This window comes from Argopecten irradians, chromosome 15 (genome assembly GCF_041381155.1).
Source record: "Argopecten irradians isolate NY chromosome 15, Ai_NY, whole genome shotgun sequence".
Lineage (NCBI taxonomy): Eukaryota > Metazoa > Mollusca > Bivalvia > Pectinida > Pectinidae > Argopecten > Argopecten irradians.
The window spans coordinates 15,971,890-15,997,023 of record NC_091148.1 but is presented as its reverse complement, the minus strand read 5'-3'; the positions used below and the strand labels follow the sequence as shown (position 1 = coordinate 15,997,023).

The 25,134-nt window shown below is 31.4% G+C and overlaps 1 protein-coding gene and 3 long non-coding RNA genes across 4 annotated transcripts; all 4 read right to left on the bottom strand.

The window, feature by feature from the left end:
- Positions 1–140: 140 nt before the first annotated feature.
- Positions 141–1,504, bottom strand: LOC138309225 (keratin-associated protein 21-1-like). Its single transcript, XM_069250378.1, has 3 exons — positions 1,170–1,504; positions 588–681; positions 141–231 (listed from the first exon to the last, which is right to left on the bottom strand). Exons 1-2 carry the CDS (start codon positions 1,426–1,428, stop codon positions 626–628), a joined length of 315 nt encoding a protein of 104 aa, XP_069106479.1. The 5' UTR covers positions 1,429–1,504; the 3' UTR covers positions 141–231; positions 588–625.
- Positions 1,505–3,319: 1,815 nt separating this feature from the next.
- LOC138308475 (uncharacterized) lies at positions 3,320–6,943 on the bottom strand. The gene is made up of 3 exons (XR_011206138.1): positions 6,719–6,943; positions 4,558–4,646; positions 3,320–3,584 (listed from the first exon to the last, which is right to left on the bottom strand). It is a non-coding gene; the product is annotated as an uncharacterized lncRNA (long non-coding RNA).
- Positions 6,944–7,225: 282 nt separating this feature from the next.
- Positions 7,226–8,887, bottom strand: LOC138309853 (uncharacterized). The gene is made up of 3 exons (XR_011206335.1): positions 8,644–8,887; positions 7,636–7,727; positions 7,226–7,323 (listed from the first exon to the last, which is right to left on the bottom strand). It is a non-coding gene; the product is annotated as an uncharacterized lncRNA (long non-coding RNA).
- Positions 8,888–16,982: 8,095 nt separating this feature from the next.
- On the bottom strand, positions 16,983–20,637 carry LOC138308993 (uncharacterized). The gene is made up of 2 exons (XR_011206177.1): positions 17,881–20,637; positions 16,983–17,350 (listed from the first exon to the last, which is right to left on the bottom strand). It is a non-coding gene; the product is annotated as an uncharacterized lncRNA (long non-coding RNA).
- Between the last annotated feature and the right edge of the window lie 4,497 nt (positions 20,638–25,134).

Genomic DNA, 25,134 nt, shown 5'->3' with positions numbered 1-25,134 from the left:
GAAGCAGAAATGAGTTTTAGTTGAACTAATGACTTTTGTTTATTTGATATACATTTGTACTTTGTTGACACATTCTCATGATCACTAATTTCATTTCTGATTTCCATACAAACATTTCAAAGAAAACTTTAATGACAATATGTGTGTGAAACGAATATTTATTATTTCAACGAACATAAGAATTTCAAACGAAAACAAGTAGTCCAACTCTGTGTGTTTCCTCTTCTGCTCCTGGAACGACAAAAATGAATTCAGAATATTAAACAGGAATTTATTTCAAAATATTTATCGTTTTCTACATCGCATTTAAAAATAAATGATTTGTTATCCAATTTAGTCGGTAATTAAATAAAATGCAATAACAATATGGAAAGTTCAAATTCATATGCCACAAGCAAAACTTGTCCAATAATATTCTGTACAATAAAAAGAAATAAGAATAACATTAAAATATTCGTTACAGTAGAAGTTGAAATTAAAATAAAATCGAATTGTCTCATTTCAATAATATATTGCATATTAAAATGATAAATGAAACCAGATAACTGGTAAGAATATTTTCGTTACACTATTTATTGTATATATACCTGAATAGCATTGAAATCCATAGGGAGCTGTAGCTGCTCTAGCCAGTGCGACTTCCTGTGATGTTGAAGGCCCAGAGCACGGCTATGAGAGCCACTGTAAATAAAATAAATATCTTATTATCATTTTCTTACTCTGAAGTCTATATTTTTCTAATTACACCGCCTTCATTTGAAATTGGTGTTGTTTTTTTATTGTTGTTTTTTCTTCTTTTTTTGGTGGGGGGATATATTTTTTGGGTTAGTTTTTTTCAATTATTGTTATCATTATTTTTTTGAGGGAGGATAGCAGATCAACACCGATATAAATCAATTTTAATCCGTAAGTGACGTTGGAATTTTTTATATATACTTCCATCAACACTCAATTTCCCATACCCATTGTCCAAACTATAATTATTAACATCGCAGTATATATTCCCTAAAAATATAACTGATTTAATACTAACTTGGAATATCTGAGAACTTGATATAATTCATTAAAGAGTTATAAAAGTAATCAAATCTATTTTTCACTTCAAATTGTAAAAAAAAATATAATAAAGCATGTAATGCAATATGAACTAAGCCCAGCATTTTACTTACATCCGTACAACAATATTCTATTATCATTGTTTTGATTGTAGGCGTATCCGAGACCATATCCAGCGTTTGGTGGCAAACCATACCCTGTACCATATCCTGCACCATACCCATATCCCGCTCCGTACGCCGGTGCCGATCCGTACGCCGCACCATAGTATGGATAATATTGAGCTCCTCCTAAACCATAGTAATTTTGGCAATGGACACCAATAAAGGCCAACACCAGCCCACACAGCACGGAAAAAAGGATCTTATTCATTGTGATGGTAAGAATAAAATCCGACTTTGTCAGCGAGGATCTGCCGCCAGAGTGATGCTTTTACCTCCGTACAGTGGTTGTATCTGGTGAGGTCCGGTCCAGTATGCACCCAATTGGATGAATCCAAAGGTATGAGGTTAAAGGTTATTGTTTTGACCTGTAACCTCGTCATACACATAAATCTTGTTTGGTAATCCTTTCATTTGATATACATCTAGGCCATATAATTCTAAGATTTTGTGTGTATGAGAAAGTGCGAGATTAGTCACCTGCCAAGGGTATATTGACGGTGAACAAAACTTTTGCACTTCTTTACAATGAAAACTATGTTGTCTCCACTGTTCTGATACACTGTATGATAACACCATAAATATATCTACATGTACAGCATATCAGGCGTCGATCTTGAAACGAAAGTGCAAACTTAAGTCTCCTTATATAACTTGTATGAAAATTATGACTTAAGTAAGTTTTTTTACTTATATGTTTTTTGAGAAATCGGGGCTAAGACTTTTAACAACATTTTGGCAATGGATAAGTCACAATGCTACATCAGAGGACTTTTTCCAAGTTGTCTGAGTGATTAATATGTCCCGAAATATCCCCATATACCCTCCACCTCTGGCTCATGTAATTGGGCACAGAGGTACTGACCGCTGGTCGATATTGTTTCTCTTGGTACTCCGACTTTCTAATTTGGCACCTCTAAGAATGAACCTGACTGTTGATAGGTTGTTAAACTAATATCAATCAAAATATCAAAATTAATTGAAAGAATATCTATTCGTGAGTTTTCGACTGATCAGCGATCAAGAGGCAAAACACGATTAAGTATCGATTCCTAATACACATCAACTTCAAAAACAAGTAACTGTTTGCGAAACATTTCCCACATATAATACGTTGTCAGTAGAGTAAATCCTCACTCTAGATGACATTTATTTGGAATCATACTACAGGCCAACCTGTCTATTGAGACCAGAAAAATGGTCTGAATACCAACTATTCTTTATGCAAATTGACGTGAAATTGACCACTTGGGACACTTAACCCACAGGTTAGCATTAAAGAGAGATGGTCGCTAAGGGAAGTCTTATCAATGTTATTTATTCCTATTAGTAATCGGCATTTCTTACAGAAAGGGAAATTGTGGGGTTAAGTAAACATTGCAGACAATCTGTTCTATATTCAAGGAGGAATGTCAATTTTAGTCCTCTGGTGGTCATGACCGATAAGCATATTAAAAAATCATGTCACTTTATAATTATTTCTAAAAAAATAACATCTCAATAGAAAGTGATTCATGAAAAATCATGACAAGATATTATTTGGTGAACTGGACCAAACAGAAAATTGACCCTCCTGTTTAACTTCAGAGGAACTCCGACCTGACCTTAATCATATATCATATCATATTTTTTTTCATACTTACACGTTTAATACTGGCTGGTGCAGGGCAATACACTCATGTCGCCTGAGGCTGTATTGCATGGCTACCCATGCAATAAAGCCTCGTGACGTCACGGCATCAACATAATCTCTATTTCCTTGGTAAAACATTTTTTTTTTCCCAAATATGACTGGTTTTACTATAATAGATGCAAACAACGGAATTAATGTTGAAAGTATCTCGAAATTTTTCTTGCATGGAAAATTGACTTCCAGTGGTGGATTTCTTCGAATTTATTTCAAAATGGCGGGATATTATAGTTGTAAAATTGCAATAAAACGTCGAGGCATGAAAGAAAAATATTCTTTCATAAGTTGATATGAAGGATAGGGATATTCTACCTCGGGATCACAAAATGTTGCAAAACCCTCGGCAAGTCTCAGGTTTTACTACATTTTGTGACCCGCGGGTAGAACTATCCCTATCTTTCAAATCCACATATGAAAGAGTCTTATAGTCCTTACCCCAGGGTATCTTTAAACAAAAAAAATGCTTATCGGTCATGGCCACCAGAAGGCCTAAATGGACATTCCTCCTTTACTAAATGACATGTACAGCATACATTTACATTATATATAAAAACTGTAAAGAAAATTACAAGCGCTCCTTTTTCAGATAAATAAATTAATAAACGTGTAGCTTTTAAAATGTCCCTTTATTTAAACTTCATAACAATCGAAAGCAGAATAGACCAATGGAATTTTTCCTGGAATAAAAAAGTAATATCCATCATCATATCGTCTTTTGATATTACAAAAGAAAAAAAAATTAAGAAATAGTCGGGCAAGAAAAAAAGTCTCAATGCGTTCATTGACCTTCCGAAAATCAAATCCTTTTATATTAAATCAAGTTCAAGTTCTCCTTACATTGTCCGATTTCGACCATTGAAATAATTGAAATGCCTCGTGTAAATTTAGCACAGATAACTAATGATAACTTCGCCTAACTTTTTGAAAGCGAGGCTGCGTGGAAATGTAATATCGGACATAGCCAGCCGGAAGGACGTTTTAGGATTCCTACTATAAAAGTTAATTTCTTCGCATGAAGAGCAATTTTGACAGGAGGTTTTATTTGTCTATGTTATAAGAAATTATACTGGATATATTCACACTGTTTTTACCGACTTTAGCCTTCCTTTGCCCGACTATTCACTTTAAAAATAGAAAAATAATAACGTTGCTTTTTCTTCTAGATAAGGATAGTGATACAGCATTTATGGAAAACATAACAACAAAAACGGAATAGTGTATAATTATCGTTAAATCATAAACAAAGATAAGAAAATATATATATCATGTAAAGAAGCACATGTCATTGTTTAAATGATAGTGTTTAGAACCTTAGAACCTGAATTTCTGAGATGTTCAGTCATTAAACTATTTCATGTACCACGTGATACCCGATAACGTTTTTGCGGGACTACTATCTCCAGTGGTGATGGAACATAATTCTTCGAAATAATCCCGCTAAAATGACGTTAGAGCGAGATATCTTCTTTAAACGTCACTCTATCACTAATAGAAAAAATTATCAGGAATCACGTGGTATGTAAAATAGTCCCATTTAAAATGATTAATTTAATATACAGTTTTAGGAAGAAACGGATATATAATAATTTAACGTTAATATTTTCAAACCAAAGGAAAAACAATAATTATATATATATATGATAAATTTACCCGAATAATTATCCATGTGCCAATATTTGTTTTTCATCCTATGATAGACGTATTGAAGTTGGAGAGAAGAAGGAAGCCGAACAGGAACACTGTAATGATAAATATATGTAACCTTTTATAATTCAGAAAATAACCTCGCATTATACGCATAATTATTTCTTATTGATTTATTTATTTATTTTCATTTATCTATAAATGTATTTTTTTGTATTTCTATTTCATTTTTTATCATTTATCATCATTATTGATTTGCGTTTAAAAACTAAAAATGATAATTTAAGAAAAGATATCAACAACGGTGTCAGCAATTTTTATTTGTAAAAAAAAAAAACATTTGATTTCCCCTGATGGTTTTCTTATGCATATTCACGAAGTGATTTATGAATAAAGACAGTGTAGTTAATGACGACGAAACCGGTATTTTAAAAATTGCAAATATTTGAAAATATATCGACTCTCTATGACAATGAACGCGTGATTAAATGTTTCATAATATACTTTGTATTTCCATATCACAGAATCATCTGCCTTTGCGGGTAGGTATTGATTGTGACGTTATGTTTTTCCGAACGTCACGTCATACTTTAGTGATAAAACGACATGAATTGCGCTCCCAAAATAATGACGTAACAATTGATACCTAGACACAATAGAGCTAACGCTGTAATATGCAACAAAGACGGAATAATTACATTAAAATTAAGATAATAAAGCTCTTCAGTATGAAATCGATATATCGATATTTTAATACAATGTAATAAATTATTTTTTTTCTGTATGATTTAATATCAGATTTCATGTAAAAGCACGTTTTGTCTATTAGTTTTGCTGCACATATTTAACATTATTCTGTAAACCGAATAAGTTTCGCTCGTGAATAAATTTGCGTATTCCGTTAGAAAATGGAAACCATCAAGATTAATTGCCTCAAATATACTATGAACCATATAAAAGTTAATCGTGAAATAGAGTCTCCGTGAAAAGTTGACAGACATAACATCGCGAACTTATAGTGCCGCGAAAAGAGTGGCTTTACAGTATACATTTTATATGCCATTCTATGAGACTATTTCATTTAGATAGGAAGGATAGGGATATTCTACCCGAAGGTCACAAAATGTTGTAAAATCCCGGGCCTGCCGAGGTTTTTTTGTGATCCCATGGGTAGACTATTCCTATCGTTCATAACAAAATATGAAAGAGTATTTTTCTCTCATATCTCGACTATTTATTGCATTTTTACTACTATGAGTATTCACTATTTTGAAAAATATTCGAAAAACGCAGCTGAAAGTCAATTCCCCATCCATCATAATTGCGTGATATTTTCAACGTAAATCCTGTTGTTTGCATCTTTTAGAGTAAATCCAGCCTAGATTCTGAAAATAATGTTAAAATTTTACCGAAAAATAGTAATTTTGATAACACTGTGACGTCATGAGACTGCATTTTATGGATCGCCGTGCAATACAGCCTCAGGCGATATGAGTGTATTACTCGAGACCAGCAAGTATAACACCTGAAGGTGTGAGAGAATAATAGTAAGAGTAATGTTCCTATGTCAATTACTTTTTATAGATAAATCTTTCATATTCGAATAATGTATTATGGTTTAACATTTGTATTGTTGGGTTTAAAACGGATAGTTTTCTGAATTTGAACCAAAAATGTAAACAACTTCTCTGTGTAGTTATTTAGAAGAGCTACTTAATATTCTTAAAAAGATACGAATAAAACACACAAGATAATTGATAACAAGACGCTTTACACTACAGATACCAAGGCGGTTTTAGTATCCTGACACATTGCCACTAGCTCTTCACCTTAGAGATCCACGTTCGAACCCCGCACGAGGCCTTTGCCGTACATCTACTGCAGGTAGATGTTTTTCTCCTGCTTTTAGAGTACTGTAAACCAACGTTATTTCGCGGCTGCTTATTTTCGCGATTTCTCTTTCAAAACAATTTCGCGGAGATTAAGTTTCACAGATTTGAAATTGAATAGAGATATCTTTGAATTTAATGGTGCAATACTTTTGGATGACATCAATACGCGAAGAAAAACTTTACCTAGATCGCAAAACTCGCGAAAATAAATAGCACGTGAAAGAAAAGTTTGCTAACAGTAGATTAGAAAGTGTTGTCGACAAAAGTATACTTACATCCTCCGATAAGTACATCTTCCCTCACATCAACAGCTCGTACAATAGATCCAGCACCTCTGCTGCCTCCATTAGAAGCCTGGGTTCCAGGGTAGTTAGCGTAATACTGGGCAGTGATAAACCCAACAATTGTCACCAACAAAATGGTAATTAAAACCTTACTCATCTCTCTGAACTACCAGATACTTTGCAGAACTGGAGGTGATTTGCTGGATATGCTAGTACATATGTATATGGAGTTTTAGACTAGCTCGGGTTTCGTTTAAAGTAACACTTCCTTGTAAACATTGCGTAAAGTGATATGATTATGTAATGTGTGGTCGTATGAAGACCTTAGCCCTTGAGTAACGGGTAACATTACATAATGTTTATATTGATATATAAAATGTCAATATTATATGTTTGCTTACTTTTAACACTGCTCATTGGATGCATCCTCATAGATTCAAACAAGGACTATGGTCATAGTATCCCAACGCTCAATTTGATAATAAAATTCCAAACAAATTGTTTTAAACGTTGTGCTTTTATTTATTCTTTTTATAACAAGCAAAAACGAAAATAAATAGAATTGTGCGCGAGAAAATCTTTGGCTGAATTGACCCCTGAAAATACAAAGAAACAAAAGTAAATATAAAATTGTAATTAAAAAGAATCCATATGTATTTTTTTTTCATCAATGACAGTTGAAGCCAAGATTTATTTCTATAGTGAGATATTGGAAGCTTATAAATTGATATCAATTCGAAAGCAGAAAAATATTATCATTCTAACAGATCTGTCATTTCTCAAAATGTCTACATTTGTGTGTTATATAGAAGGACGAAATATCGAGGAAATATAAGAATTCTTATAATCTGAAATCGTCATGGACATACATCCGTCGGTAAAGACAAAACAATAAAATTGCAAATTACCTGTTATGTCATTGCTGTTAGTTTGATACAAGTTCGTTAACCAGTGAAAGATCCGGTGATGTTGGACAGAAGGAGGAAGGCGAAGAAGAATACTGTAAAATAAAAGAATGATTGCACTGTAACACCATACATCAAAAATCACGCACCAGTTCGTTTTATTTGCTAATAAACGTGTCATTGCCAGTTGTCACCAAAAAATTAGGCAAATATTCTTCTTGAATTCTAGTCTATTCTATTCTAGATATATATTAATCACATACACTGTACTATTACTTAGATATAACGAAATCTTGACAAAAAATCCTCAATGCCAGGAAATATGCTAGTATGAATACCTCATAATTAGTTATCTTTGTGGGACGATATTTACGTTGCTTCGTGGTACACTGCTATGGTCATAAAAATGTTATCCGCGAAAAGTTGTAATGGGTAAATTATATATATACCCATATACTTAAAAGCTAACACGCTATTCTCCGTTTAGCTCAAATTGCAAGAATCACCAAATACACGATATATAACAAGAAATGACCTCTTGCGAGAATATATTATCGCAAACTACCTTTATCTGCATTACGGAAACAAATTATTCTCAAAATTTCCAAAATTTGATAAAGATTAATTTCATTTGTTTGTCAAAATTAAGTACATACATATCGACGCTGTCTTTCGATGAATCAATGCAAAATCCAGTGGACGTTATAACGAAACTAAATTTTACTGAATACTACATGCGTCAGAAAACTAATATTTGTTTCCCTATCGTTATGTTTATGTTGAAATGTACTTGTTAACGCACATATCTTCACAGACTTGCCACCAGACCCTAAGTTTTTGATTTCTTTACTACATTATCTCCCCTGGTTTCAAACTTAATCAGACATGTGTTAGAGACAAAAAAATATTCAAGCTAACTTTTAGTTTTTTTTCGATATTCTAGAGACTTTTGGCCAGTCTAATGTCTTCACTGAATAAAATTATGTTAAATTGATAACATAAACTACTTACATCCAAACACTAGGAGGTCATTTTTGTTGTTTTGGCGGGATTGGTAAGCATATCCGGCATAGTAGCCTCCGTAAGGGAGAGCGGATCCTTGTCCATAATACTGGGCGGTGATGAAACCAATAATGGCGGCGAAAAGAGCGAGAAACAGAATCTTGTTCATCTTGCCGAACTTCTTAGTGACTTCGCAAAATTGAATTCCTCGGTAAACTATTTGCTAGTTTGAGACTCGAGAAATTGATTTTGCATTGGGCATCTCGGGCTTATATAGGGATTTCTATTTATGAAATATTGCGTTAGTTTGGGTGATTGCGTAAGAATATCTATGCGGGTAGCGCTCGCGGGCGTTAGGTAATGGATAATCTTACACAAAGTTTTAACGAACGGAAAGCACATCCGTGTGTATGTACCGAGATACATCCTTCTCGATAAACATGATTGCTGAATTTGTGAAGATAGATATTATTAAACTTCAATCTTTTATTTCTACCGAAAAAATGAAAATAACCATTTTATTTTTAATCATAAGCATCCAACCATTTCTCATTATACCACAATGTCACGCGGGATCCTGAGAAAAGATCACTTCGAAAATAACAGGTAATTCCCAGTAAATGTAATCAGTAAAAACGAATAAGAAATTTTAGATAGTTAATAAATAATAATAAAAGTAAATTTATATAAATATTGAAACAAAATGGCTGAATAATATCTCAATAAATTAATGAGTTTGCTATACTAAAAATCAGTCCAAAAATAAAATATGACTTAAACATAATTATTGGTGAAAATAGAAACAACATGGGATTAGGCAGAAACAAATTGTCAAAGCCTTGTCTTAGTATATATAAATAGATATTTACACATTTACAGCGTTACCAATACAAAGTACAAATTAACATACACATGTTTCATCTCTTTACAATTTGTACTTATGAAATTCTACGCTTTAATCTTATAAAATTTTGCCAACAGTTTAAGATATTACGAATAAATGTCTTCAGCCAACCATACATTTCCAAACAAACTTTTCTAAGTTAAGTTCAATATTTTATCTCATGTATTAAAATGTAGGATGAGAAGATATTCTAAAAAGTATTGAAACGTATTCTCAAGGGGATGCCCATACAGGAGTAGCATATATGTATAAATAAAAAATGTACTAATTACAGTACGATAATTGTGTTTTTACATAATAAGCATGTAAAATTGTACAAAGCTTAAAAAATGGGATTCATAATCATTTATACGCCGTCTCATTTATATTAGTATTTTTTAGTGTTTTAAAGCTTTCATATACATATTATTGATATATTTTGATATAAATACAAACTTTTACTTGTTACCATTACGTTATGTGTTTTAAAATCTGTGAAATTCGGTTCTTTTCATCTACAAGTGTAATACACAAAACAAAAAACAAACTACAAGGATTGCCAAAATATTTGTCACTGAAATATGTATCTATATTTCAAAAATATTTATTTCAACATAGTTCACAGTATGATATAGAATATTAATCTATTTATCAAATACATGCTGTCATGAACTATAAACAAGAGTACATTACAAGGAATGCCAAAATTTTGGTACTGAAATATGTATATATATTTCCAATGTAAATAATTTCAAATTTAAAACTAATTTTAACTACAAACCATTTTGATATGCCTTTCTATAGATAAATAAGACTTCGGCGATATTTCAGACAATACGCATAGATATTGTCCCTTAAGTTTATCAGGTTTTTTCTGTATGTGATCATGGTTTATGTTTTTGTGTACGTCTGTGACCGTCCTTAACATGTTATTTTATTTATTCTTTTTGTGTCTTATAAAGGGCAGATCGCATCGAAAATTCGACAATCTTTTGTCCACACTGTTAGAATTACTTCTTTGCCCTATATTTACTACTTTAAGTAATTCGTATCCTACAGACATATGTCTGTAAGGATCCATTGTTATATAGAAAATAACTGTTGATATTACTTCCTTGACCCATATATTTCCAATGTATTTATTTTGATATGGTCTATATCATCCTGTAAGAGAAGTATCTATACTTTAAATATATTTATTTTAACACGATGTATAGCATCATATAAAATATTTATCAATATTTCAAACACATTCGAACATGATTTATTGTATCAATAAAAATAAAATTGAAATTTGAAAACGATAATGTTAAATGTAGTATTAATCCAATTTCGCGTGTGTCAAGCATTTACATTGGCTTTGTTGTTGGGTTAATGGGATCATCCTTGTAACGAAATGTATGGCATCGCCCTTATAACGTAACCGAGAAATTGAATTTTACATGATATCATTCAATTGTATGGATATACGTTTTATGTTATGAGATATAAAACAAAACAAAAAACAAAAAAAGTTGAGTGCCTTCGCTACAAGCAGCGCTTAATGATAAATTTAAAGCAAACTCTGATTGTTTAGTTAAACCTCCATAACATTAAAAAGTATTTATATATTTAATTAAAATATATATTTTTGATCTGCTTGTACTAGCTTAAAATAATCTATAATCAGCCATAATGTGAAAAAAGGTCATCGCTGTTTATAACGTCGCATTTGATTGGTTGATTCCACAGTGTAATAATTTCTAACAGAAAAGAATGTCAATAAAAGTCAAATAACAGACAAAATGGTTGGATTATAAAGATTAACTTGAATAGATTGTTTAATATTATGGAAAAACAACACAAACATCAACTCGGTCCTATGTGTCATATCTCCTTAACATACACCTATATTCAAGTAAATTATGATATATCTGATATGAAATAATAATGAAATAACTACTAATGGTCATTTCATTTAAGTAAATATAATTTGACGAATCCCCACAATAGGGAAGATATTTTGCAATGTTTTTTTTATTATTCTTATTGTTCTCTATCTATTTGAAAGAGAACTGGTATTGTAACCATGTTTATTGAAACGGTCATTATCAGTGTCGCCATATATGTGTCGATTGAATATGAAGTCCTAATCATTATAATGTGACCATTCCATTATTTTGTATGTCATCATTGAATGACGTTCGTGTTATTTTTATGTTAACATGGATTATCTTTATTAACCGTCATCTTATATAAGATGGCGATTTTCAATTATTATTGAGATTTATGTGGAGCATGCATAAACTGTAATAAACATTTTCAATATAAGGATTCTTCAAAATTAGAAAATTTTACATATACTATCTAAATTATATACATCATTTTTGAAAAAGAAAAGAATAATGACATACAGAGCAAACCCTGAAAATCAATTAAAAATGTGTTAAAGAGATAATTTGATTATATATTTCAATTCTATAATATACTTACATTAATGTCAATATCAATATTACTATTTTGAATTTCATAGGGGATAAATGTTTGCAAACTGTGAATCCATGTAACGAATTCTCAAGAAAGTTTTCAAACAGAATTATTTCATAACACGATGTAATTAAAAAACGTAGTGACCGAAATTGTTCTGGTGATGATTTATAGAGAATATTTGATACAATGAAATACATTTTTTGTATGATTCTATTTATGTTTGAAGGATTTTTTTCAAACCAACCACGCAACGTCATTGTTACCTCACTTTATCGTTAGATTCGCCCCATTCTTGAATGTTTTCATAATTGAATGGAAAAAAGAACTAAACAATCAGAAAGTCAGATTTAATATGGAAACAAAGACAATATAAGTATTTGAATTTTTTCCTTTCATAATTTTAATTTCTCTCTATATACCTTTATCAATTAGTATTTTCCGTCAGTCGTAATTGAGTAAGCGATTATGGATATATATATAAATGATATATAATGATTGAGAGCCCCCCTGCGTGAAGATTTTGATTTGCTCGTAAGAAGGCTGACCCCAGGGCCCCAAATGTGGCAGCTTTTATAGAAAAGTTTGGGAAGTTAAATGTCATTTATGTTCGAAAATAAATTGGGTTTTTTTCTGTTCAATTTTTTTTCTGTTCGGAAATACAATGTTATTTCTGTTCGGAAGTACAACGTTAATTCTGTTCGGAAGCAAAAGTATTATTTCTGTTCGGAAGTAAAATGGTAATTCTGTTCGGAAGTGGAAATATTTATTCCATTCGGAAGTAAAAATGTTATTTCTGTTCGGAAGTGAAAATGTTTATTCTGTTCGAAATTAAAAAATCATTTTTGTTCGGAAGTAGAAGTTTATTTTTCTGTTCCACATAAAATAATACTCCATAATATTAATAACGAACCGTAGACGTTATTTTGCTTGCTATCAGCTTTCCCTATAATCCAGTTGACAATTGAATAAATGTTGATGAATCACTTGAGCTGATTGAATACGCTGTACTTATGATATGATGGATAGAACCCTTCAGGACATAGTACATCAGGTATGTCACGGTTCACTACCACTAACTACCCGATACAGGTACGTCACGGTCCATTACCACTAACTACCCGATAGCCGGTCAATCACTACCCCATTTATCTACGCTTACCACATAGATCTATCATGTTACCAATGTTGTAATACGTGAAGGTTAAGTAATTCCAAATATCCGGTTCAGTATGAGTTCAATATCGACATCGATTTCGTTACGGTAAGTGCGCCGCCATTTTCGCTCCATAATTACTGATATTGCGTTTCAATAAAGTTACTTTACGGCAACACATGTATAATTCCTACCTAGCCAACACATCATATATTAAACTTATCCGAAACGGATTTTAATTTTAAAAGTAAAATGAGAGATGATCTTGTAGATTATCAAATGATTTATAAATAACAAACCGTAATTACCACACTTATCATAACATCCTCAATAACTTTTAATTGATATATTTCATGTTAATTTTCAAAATGCGGATGCCTTTTTGCGCCCGCCATCCTCCTAATTACCGCGTAGTTGTTTGTATAATTAAAGTAAAAGTAAGATGCGATACTAATCAATAAAAGAGCTTTTATTATGTAATCTACCAACAAAATGTTATCAACATTACTTACAATGCATATGTTTTAATTTTTAAGTAAAAATAAGAACTCAAAATAATTTAAGCGGTACCGTCAAAATGCATAACTTTTTTTTTACAGTGCTGTGAAATGAATACATATAGTCAGATTAGGATGACAGGTTGAGGCCTACAATTTCATTTCACATTTTTACATTATCATTAGTAATTGTAAAGGGATTATAGGTATATTTCTGTCTAAACATATATAAGGAATAAAAACAAGAATGTTTACAGTGCATTAATTCAGTGTAGTAACTAATGTTAATGAGGCATCATAAATGTTTGTCTGTCCATTTAAATTAATTTCACATCTGAATTCATCAAAACTTTTCAATTTTTCATCAAAGTTTTCAATAGATTACTGAAGAAAAAAAACAAGTCGGAAATGAGGAATCATTACAGTAACAAAACACAATTTACGCACTGTAGAATAATTAGTTTAATGCCTTATGTATATTTAAATATTAAAAAAATATCTTTACAATTATTAATAACACTAGTATGAATTGAAATTGTAGACACAACTTGGGTTCAAGGTCTGACCGTATATACTCATTTTACTACACTGATAAAATGCCGTTTGGTAGTAATGTCAAAAATTATTTCAGCTCTTATTCGTACATGTAAAGATAAAAATCAAAACCTATGTGTTGTAAGTATTGTAACTCTCAAATATTGGTAACATTTTGAGGTGAATAGCCTATTAAAAGCATTTCTTGATTCGTGAGTATGGAAAGTACGGCACATATAAGTTTAAAATGTTATCTTAACATTTGTCAATATATCAAATTATGAATATGGGACATTTCAACTGTTGTATTCATCGCGGTCTTTCGAAGATCATAGGGTAATCGGCTAGATTCCGTCTTTGGCCTCCGGCCTACCTCTCGCCGACGGGTTTAGTTTTCAATCTTTATATTGGTTTCCTTTGTTTTCGTGTATCTTTTTAATTGTTAACTGTTAACTCTACATCATGTGACCACATTTTTATGATGTATGTGTTGATAAAGGGGCAGACTGCCTTGACATTTTTTGGTGACATGGTGGCATTATAACCATGTTTTTTTTATTATTACTTTTGAGGTTTTTCCTTTTTCTTTGCTGACCATGTAAGATTTTGTTTTGTATTTAAACTTTTTTATTATTAGACTTTACTGCTTCGTTCAATTTTTGGTTTCTTTTAATTTCTTGATTGTTATATGTTTCGCTCTTTCTTATTTCGTGAGGTTTCTTTGTTTTTACTTTATTTATTTTTAATTTCCCTCTTTACATGCATTGCTATTATGTTACATATCTTGTTTTATTTCACCTCTACAAATAGGTTTATTTTATTTGGTTATTAATGCTATTAATTATTCTACTTTTAAGTAAATTTATTTTAAGTTATTTTTTACTTTTATGTATGATATATGTTTTTCTACCAGCGAAAGTGAACATGATTTTTTATTGATAATTGCACTCGTGAAATATTTACACCTTTACACGCTCCTTTCAGGAATACGGTTTTAATTCAAACATGTCTTATTGTTATAATTAGCAAAGGACACAAGTTAACTTGCAAACGTCCTCTCCATTAAAATTGATAAAAATGTTGATTTTATACATCATAGTATGACTTTAGATAATGAATATCATTTTAATGTTATTAAAAATATTGCACAAAATCGACTTTAGCAAATGAAACATTTAAAACTTTCAAAATGTGGGTTTGGTGTAAAGTACGTACTTATGAAATATATCGTATTACCACTATTGTTAATTTGTCTGCCAATTACAGACTCAGATCACCTTTAAGACCGAATATATAAATAATGGTATTACTACTGTTTCATGAAAGTTGAAAGGTTTGAACTTTGTGTGCTAGTATGTTAAGTGTCAGCTGTACTGGATGGTGTTAAATCTTTAACCATAAGTATAAACGATTCAAATGATAGCAAATAGGATGTAAACCTATTTCAACTGTACAAACTTCCTCTTATGTTCTCGTAAATAAATAAACAATTATTCTAACACTTTTTGATCATGGAAGTACGTTTTAGATTATAAGACTCTTTCATAAGACTCTTTCAAATACCTCGGCGCTTTATTTTTGCAATTTTATCAACTATAATATCCCGCCATTTTTGAAATAAATTCGAAGAAAATCCACAACTGGAAGTCAATTTCCCATACATTTAAAATATCGTGATATTTTCAACACAAATTCCGTTGCTTGCATCTTTTATAGTAAAACCAGTCAATTTTGTGAAAAAAAAATGTTGAAATTTTACCGAGGAAATAGAGATTTTGTTGACGCCGTGACGTCACGAGGCTTTATTGCATGGGTAGTCATGCAATACAGCCTCAGGCGACATGAGTGTTTTGCCCTAGACCAGCCAGTATTACACGTGTAGGTATGAAAGAAAAATGTTTCCATAATTTTCCGCAACATTGTAGAAGAGAACTTTCCCTCCACAAGCCCATCTTTATCTTTAAAACATGATAACTGACTTTTTTCAAACTTTTTTAGTAATCCATGTTTTGTGTATCAGACATATTTGTTCTCTCTAGAATCCAGGTACATTTGTTTTAGATCTGATAAAAATAAATTTAGGATCATTTTTTCAAAACATATCTTTGAAACAATAATGGAAATCAATTCTAATTCGCCTGAATTATTAAGCATTTGAAAATAAAATGTTGATCGTAGTAAAATATTAGTACTTTTTGATAGATCAATATTCCTTCTTTACAAAGTGAAACAGTCACAGTTTGGCGTGTATGAAATGAAAACTATATTCAAGCTTGGTTTTAAGAGGCAAATTAGGTACATATGTATGATAAGATTTCAATGAACACATAATTTCTTTGTTACTAAATTTGACTTTCTGATTGGCATTTGTTTTCATAACACTATAAAAAATCCGAGAATGAAGCAAAATCCGACGTTATCGTGACGTCCCAATAGAGATTATGACATTGCGTAATGATTTGGAAAATTAATCCATTGAAATCAGTGAATTCGTATATGGAAATGTATTTAATTTGTAAACGATTCTACAAAAAAATAAATGTATCGAGGTTGTTTTTTTTTTGTTTTTTGTTTTTTTTTAATTCAATCGGATTATATAAAAATAATAACTTCGATTAAATTGAAATTTAGTAATACCAATGCTTAAATGTCTTGACAGTTTGTGAAGTTCTACTATAATACCGTCATAATTTCGGTTTTCGCAGGTAAGTAAATGAATAAAGATATCTGATAGTAATTACACAGGTGAAATAACCAAGGGATAGACAAAGGTAATAGATAATTATTAAAAAAAATCATACCAAAACATATATATACCATAATATCATTTTATTATCTAAAACAGCACCCATGTTAATGTTATTTTATAAGACAAGTCTTGTGCATGTTGATGGATCGACCTGCAAATAAAGAAACATAAATTTGTCAAATATAAGATGAAAATAATTTGGTAAACAACAATTAACGTCTAAAGATAAATGCTTTTTACTTTTTTGGAAAATTACGAAATTACGAAGGAAGCTCGAAAAATGTTTACTTTATCACATTATAAACACGACTAAAAAAGGACAAAAATACCTGTGTGGTCATCATTTGTTTTAATATATGACGTCATTTCCGTTCATCCAGCAACCCGTCCAGTTCCGTTGAACAAGAAGTACAGTAAGAAAAATCCTAAAACTGCAAATAAAACAATTAGATCAGGTATTTACATTAGATAAAATTATTCAACATAAGAATCAGGTATTTTCATCGTAAAATCATATGAAGAAATTGGAAATCTAACGCATAGCCATCAATGTATAAACAAAAGTGTTAATTGTTTTCCTAACTAATAATCAAATAATTTTCAACTGGAAAATTGCTTAAATAACAGTTCAATTTTAATATGTAAGATTTTCAGTACATTATGTAAACTGTCAACCATTTTTTTAATTAGATGATTCCGACAAATTACTGCAAACCAATTTCTTTTTGTGGCGACGTATTTTCGCGTTTCATATCCTACCGACCTTTTCCACGGCGACTTACTACGCACACTTCACGATTTTGAGTCTAACGGAGCGGTTCTACTATGTCTGTGATTAGAACATTTTTACAGCCTTTGATATTCCCGCTTTCTTATTTCCCGCCAAATACGCAAAATTCTAATCGCATGCCTAAATAAATTGGTGTACAGAGATGTCTTTAGATTACTCTGTTATACTTACTGCCTCCAAATGCTCCGAAGCCATTCCTTGTGTTTCCAGTAAGACCATAGTTAGCACCATATCCTCCGTACCCATAGCCGTAACCAGGGTAACCGAATCCAGGGTAACCATATCCAGAATAACCATACTGGCCAAAACTTGATTGTATGATGACAAATACAATCACACAGGGAACAAAAATCAACAGCAGTCTATTGTTCATCATGATCTTTTGACCAGAGCAAAACTTCAGGAAGTGGAATTTTAATTTGAGCCAAAGAAGAGACTGTTAATGAACTGAGCTACTCAGCTTATATAGTTTGTATTATGATCACTGATTACATGTGTTTATTTGATTATTTTCCTGGACCGACTAAATGTCGTCGGACAGTTGTAATTAATTTTGCCTGGGGTCACGTAATCCTGGTCGTAAACCTTTCTTCACCTGATCTGAACTCCGTTATGTCACATTTATTTACATCTACGTTTGTTTACACTGTGGAGGACGATTACTTAATGTAATTTCATCAATTTATGATAAATATGATAATGTACGTTCATGCGTGAAACAAAATAGTAAACTTTCCGCCATGGTCGATTTGCATGTCGGTTTATTAACAAGGGGGATCTTTGTCTCCCATATTATATTCATTATAATAAATGATATGGAAAGTGATTTTATAAACTCGGAAAATATATATGAATATTTCCGAGAAGGTATCTATTGTTACGTCATTATTTTGTGTGCGCAATTAACGTCATGTTCTCCGCAAGGGAAGATAACTATGTAATATACAAATACAGAAAATGCTTGTAATGCATTTGGATGAAATAAAAAAAAATAGTTAAAACATACTGTTAGTGAACATTACTGAGCGTAATCAATTTTGCGAATGAGCTCGAACGCAAATTTAAATGTTACGCAATAATCGTATACTAATGTACTAATTTCAGTAAAGTCTTTTGTCGACATTAACGGAGACGCGAAATATTGTGTTACAATAATATGACGGAAGGCAAGGTCTCAAAGGGTGCAGCCATATATTTCAGTAACCATTAATTATGCAATGTTAAAAAGTTAAATTTATGGAAATAACGGAGCCGAATTTTTATTGCCTTAACAGATATTCCGTTTTGGGTCAGCTGATTATATTGGGAGGTGGTTTATCACTTGAACGCTTGCAAATAAAGAGCAATTGCACTGAGCTTCTACCGGACGAAGATTACGTTCGTCGGATCATAAAAGCGTTTGAACCGCTTGAAAATGTATTGAGCTGACTTCAAAGCATCGCATTCACGCTGATGAATTTTTTTACTATCATACAAAAATATTCAAATCTCTTTGTGAACGTTCGGAAGATATCTTTAATTTGTTGATATGTGCTTACTTTTTTAATCAACTTCGTGTTTTGATTTTAACAACACTGTTCTATATTTTAATATTCGTTTATTTTCTATCATCAGTTAATAGATTTGATAATGTAGTATTGGAAGTTTTTTTCATTGATTTGTTTTTTTCATGCTAATTCTGATTTTCCAATTGGCAGATTCTTTTTCCAATATCCGTATGAAAGAATAAACGAAAATGGCGTAAAACTGACATTATTGTGACGACACAATAGAACGTTGCCGTTACGTATCGGTTTGGAATAAATAGTCCCTTTTTTGATAAATCGACGGAATCGTACATTAATACGCATTTGATTTTTGAAAAGTATTTATGACCCTTTTTAATTTCATCGGAATACGGAAAAAATATTTTGTGATATTCCATTTGCGAATTAAAAAAATTGCTTAATTGATATTGAAAATAGTGAAAACAATTCTTAAATACAAATATTATATAATAAATAGATATCATCAAAACCGACTTCTTTAGCATTTTCTATATCCATGCACTCGATTTAACACATTCAATATTTTGGTTTATAATAGTAATTCTGTCTGTCGAAGGAAAGATTATCATTTATTTTATTGTCCACTCCATACTTGACAAATGGTCATGAACATAGTCCATGAGATATCAATTGATGTAAACAATTGGTAAGCAACACCTGGCATATAAATAATCTCGGTGATCACGGGAGTAATCGGAGTTTAATGTAAGGTGAAATACCCAGTATAAAAGGATCAGTTGTTTAATAAACAAGTTACATATACACCATTGCAAACGATATTTTTCTTTTCTTTTTTTTTTTCGTTTTTACACTTCACGTGTTGTTAAACAAGAGAGCTGACAATTAAAAAAGACGATATTACAGTGGTATATGTCTTCATTTACAAAATAGTTTTTTCTGGGAATAGCTAAAAAGCCATCCAACGGTTTATATAACAAGGTGTACTATAAACAATGATTCGTGAATTTGAATAAACAATGTGGATTGTTCTGAGATTTTATGGGTTTTTTCTTCAAAATATTTAAAAAAAAATCAATGTACATCAAAAGATCAAAATTCATTAAACAAGCCAAATATTTCAACTTTCAATTTTTTTTGACTGGTGACAGCATCGCTGGGTTCATCGAAGGGTAAATGTGCACTGTGTATCACTAATAAACATTAGATCATACACGCCTGCAGCCTATTTACCTGTAAATTTCCTTGTATTACTCGTACACTGTACCTAGACCGTATCCCTGATTACGTCACATAAAATAAAGGTAAATAATCACCTAACCCTATATATAGGAGCAACGTTTTAATCACTTCAATCTCGCAATTTATTTCTGTAGAGATTCAAACCTTATTTACACTCGTAATTATCCTAGAATAACATTCAACCAAAATGAACAAAGTAATCTTTCTGATCGTTTTTCCATGCGTCGTGGGATTTATCCTGGTCCAAGCCTACTACCCCGGAATGTATGGCGGCTATCCTGGAAGTTACGGGATGTATGGTGGGTATGGAGTAGGGTACCCGTATGCTCGGTATGCTGTCGCCAACAATGTCAGGGAGGATAGGAGGTCAGCGGTACTCCTAAGTAGTTGTAAGTACATACTAAAATCAAAATTTATTTTGTAGAGTTATTTGGGACACGTTATGGCTTAAACGAAAACCAGAAAAACCGGTAAAATTACTTTTCACCATCAGGGCCATTTTAGAATACTAAAATCAAGGTTTGGGTTTATTTTGTAGAATCCTTTTAGAACTAGTTATGGGTTAATTAAATTTCACATGCTGACAATTAGTATCAATTGATTTAGCGTTTCCATATTTCACCCAGACTTCACTTTTCCTCTCTCCCTCTTTTATCCTTTTTTCTTCCTCTCCTCCCATCCTCTCTGGTTTTTTTCCATATCAGAAGCATCAATTAAATACTTGTTATTCAAAACCTGGCTAGTTCTCTATTTAGTGCTATATATATAAGGAGGCATATTAAGATAAGAATATTTTACTTTTTGCTTAATCCTAATATTATGATATATTGTTGTATATGTACTTAACTGAAATTAAAAAACGGTTTCAACTAACTACATGTAGTTATGGCAAAGAGGAGTAAGCCGGAATATCCGGTTAATAACATCTTCTGTATTTTATTTTTAAATTATTCATATTAACAATCAGGGTCATCTTAGAACACGTTAGCAATCAGAGGTATCGAAAGCCAGAGTAACCGGGGGAAAATACCCTGTTTACTGCCAATACTTTACAACGGTGTAAGATTACAAGTAGCGAATCAGAGTGTGAGGTCTTGTGGTTAGACTTTACAAAGGACTATTGTTATTTACATAGCGGTTATTTGAATATTTCGCTTATTTGCATAACATTTTCTTTACCGAATTTTCCCTTCTTTGTCTTTGTAATTCGACGCCGTGTATTTGCAGACATTCTGCATGACCTTTGTCGTGTGCTGTCTTTAAGAATGTTGATGTTAACCGCCATGGTCATTTTAGAACATGTTAGGATCCGAAATAATATAGAGGATAGTTAGAGTAACCGGAGAAAAAAAACCGACCTACGATCAGTGCTTGTCACCTGCCTGTATGGGTTTACAACGGGCAAATGAGGTTTTGGGGGCTAGGATGAATAACACAATCACCTTCCTTTAATTTAAAGTGGATGTATTCTCACACTTTTATATTTCTTTATAAAACAACTTACACTTGTTGTTAAGTTTTACGTAGAACAACTTTATTTATTTTAATAATATTTTTTTATATGTTGCAAAAATAATTTTAATAAATAATTTGTCTTATTCTCTTATATGTATTATTAATAACTGACTCAAGTGTTGATGTCCTAGTTGACTAAAATTCTGTTGAATCATTTTTATTATTTTTTATCATCATAATTTTATCATTAAACTGCGAATTGTCTCATTATCTAATGCATTCCGAAACCGTATTCCGATTTGCATATTTGGAAAGAGTTATCTTCTCTTGCGGATATATATTGATTGTGATACTGTGTGAGCGTAACGTCATATTTAATTTTCGGAGAAAGAAACGAGAGTTACGCTCATAAAACAATGACGTCATAATCGATACCTTCCGTAAGGGAGATAACTCTATAATTTACAATGGTGGAATAATATTTTGTTTTTATACAGGGACTGATTTTGTTTTGATCACGTTAAAGTTATTATGAACGCATTTTGAAACAGACATATTCAATATGTAAGTATATGATTTCAATGACGTTTACGCCATGTTATCTTTAAAACTTTTCTTCCTTACAGTGATCGGATTTTTTGTCCTTTTGTTCCTCTTCAACTTCACCGGCCAAATTCTTGGATAAACACATCTATGCCATCTAGCGTCATTTTAATACATTCAGGGGTAAGTAAGCCGCAGTTGATTTTGAAATAAATAAATCTATACTAAATCCATATTGCTATGACGTCTGTTTTAAAGACTCCTATTAGTTTCACTTCAGATAAATGAATTTAAAACAGACAAAAATTCTGCCTTTATGTACCGATGTGGAGACCGATTCTAATTTAAATGCTTTTGAACTAGAATTAAACTTCTTCATATTTGTCTACTTGCAGGTCTACCAAGTTGCCAGCCAAAGATTGTTGCGTCATAATGTTTGTGATTATTGTAAACTTAATGAATAATTATTAAAGGTTTTTAAGAAAACAATATGCGTAAGTGTTTTGATGTTAGAAGACAAACAATGTCCTATAATAATTTTAAATCACTGCCATATGAATATTTATCATACAGAAAATCAGTAAGGAAGACTTCAGGAACTACCCCCTCACCTTCAAACTTCAAACTTTATTAGTTTCTTTACAATATACATTGTGTAGAGAAACATATTTACAACAGTCAAGAAATGCAACATAGAAGGAGGACAAATTATATGACTTTTTTAAACATAACTGTGATAATTTTACATATATTTGCCATTATTTTTATATTCTTTGTGTTCAGAAGCTGTGAAAATTTTATGATATTTGGTCTGGTGTAATAGTACTCATTAACATATAATTTCCTTTCTAAGGTCAAAAACGGGCACTTTAATAAATAATGGAATTCATCACAAATATCATTGGTATCACAATAAGTACAAATTCTATCTTGATAATTCATATTAATCCATCTACCAGACTCCACAATGAGGAGACACGCCATAACAATAATCTAAAAGTGATAGTTTCTTATCCTGCTTAGTACCTAGCATTTTTGCAGTATCTAAAACGGAATAGAAATGATTATTCAAACAATGTGCTCTTCAGGGATAGAAATTATTAATCAATATAACAAATTTTAGGATTTTTCTATATATATAAAAAATGAAATATGCAGCAAATGTTTATAGACGACAATAATATAAACAATTTATATACTGGTAAGCCTACTTATTTTAGTGGTATCCTATTTTTGTGCTGTTCGCGCTGCCATTGAAACGCTTATTCAAGCGCATTTGTTTGTTCGGGTATGTTTGAACCACCGAATTGCACTAATTTATATCAGCTCTAAAAAATAGTTGAGTTTTTTCGCATTTGCGCTAAAATTTACAACGCTAAAATAAGAACGTTTGAGTATTTATATGTCCATTTTTTATTATAAGTATTATTTTATGAAGCCATTTCACAAGCGCATCTTTCCCTATAAATCCCCTTTTTGATGCATTGATTTAACTTTCCTCAAAGTAAATGTATATCGAAAATATGAATAGTAATTGTTTCTGTCTTTGATTTGTAATTCTAGTTTGTATTATAATTTTTCCACATTGGTCCACATTTCGTCCTATCAAGCTCCCCTTTTGAATGCAAAAAAAACCTCTTCTATACTTAAATCAAAATACAAAAACTTGGTAGTTTTTTGTTTTGGCGGGGGGGGGGGAGGTAGGGTGAAGGTATCTACGGATATGTATATTCTGTCACTGATAAAGCTTGGGATTGGTCATTGAAATGCCAAATTGACAATCACACAGTGTTTCTCCTTCTATTGTTTATAGTGTGATCGTCAACTTTCGCTTGACGAATATATTATGAATCTGTTCGGATTGCTTTTTATCTAGTTTATCCTACTGTAAAGCACTTTATGAGATACTGCATTACGCATATTTTTGCGAGAGAGTTCGAACGTGAATATAACAGTTAGGCAGATAATGGTATATAATACATACATGTTTATGAATTCACGACTATCATTTAGTGTCCGTGATCGTTAAATTATGTATTTATGAATATGCTAAAAATAAAGACGCCAAATATTGGGAAAATAAAATAGTTTGTCGTAATCAATTAGCGTAATTGATTCGACTAAATCAATAGCATACACAAAATGAAATGTAGGGAAAAAATCTGTAATTTCCAAGTGTGAAAAAGAATAAATAGAGTAAATCAACAACAAAAAACATTTTACAATGCTGTGTCCCTATCATGCATGAACCGAAAGCGGACGAAATTGACACCATCGAGGTTTTTTTCCATCGCGTTATATAATATAATTACTGTGCCATAATGTTTAGAACAAATAGAACAACATTTGAAAGAAACAAAAATTACAGATTCTATTTATCACATAAGTGCAAAAAAATACATTTTAAAGAATTCCAATGCCAGCATGTATTGCAAACAAACATTAACACTTCTAGACGATTTCAATACAATTTTATATGAAATGAACACAAATTTGAGATACTTTACTCACATAACCCGAAATCCTAAATTATGAAGTATTTCAATATTTAATATGCTCCATCGCTGACAGAGCATAAACGATACTCATTATTTTAAGAATAATAGGTGATTATATGGCTAATTAACACAAAAAATACATATAAATACTGTAATTTTGCTTTTGATATATGCGCTATCAG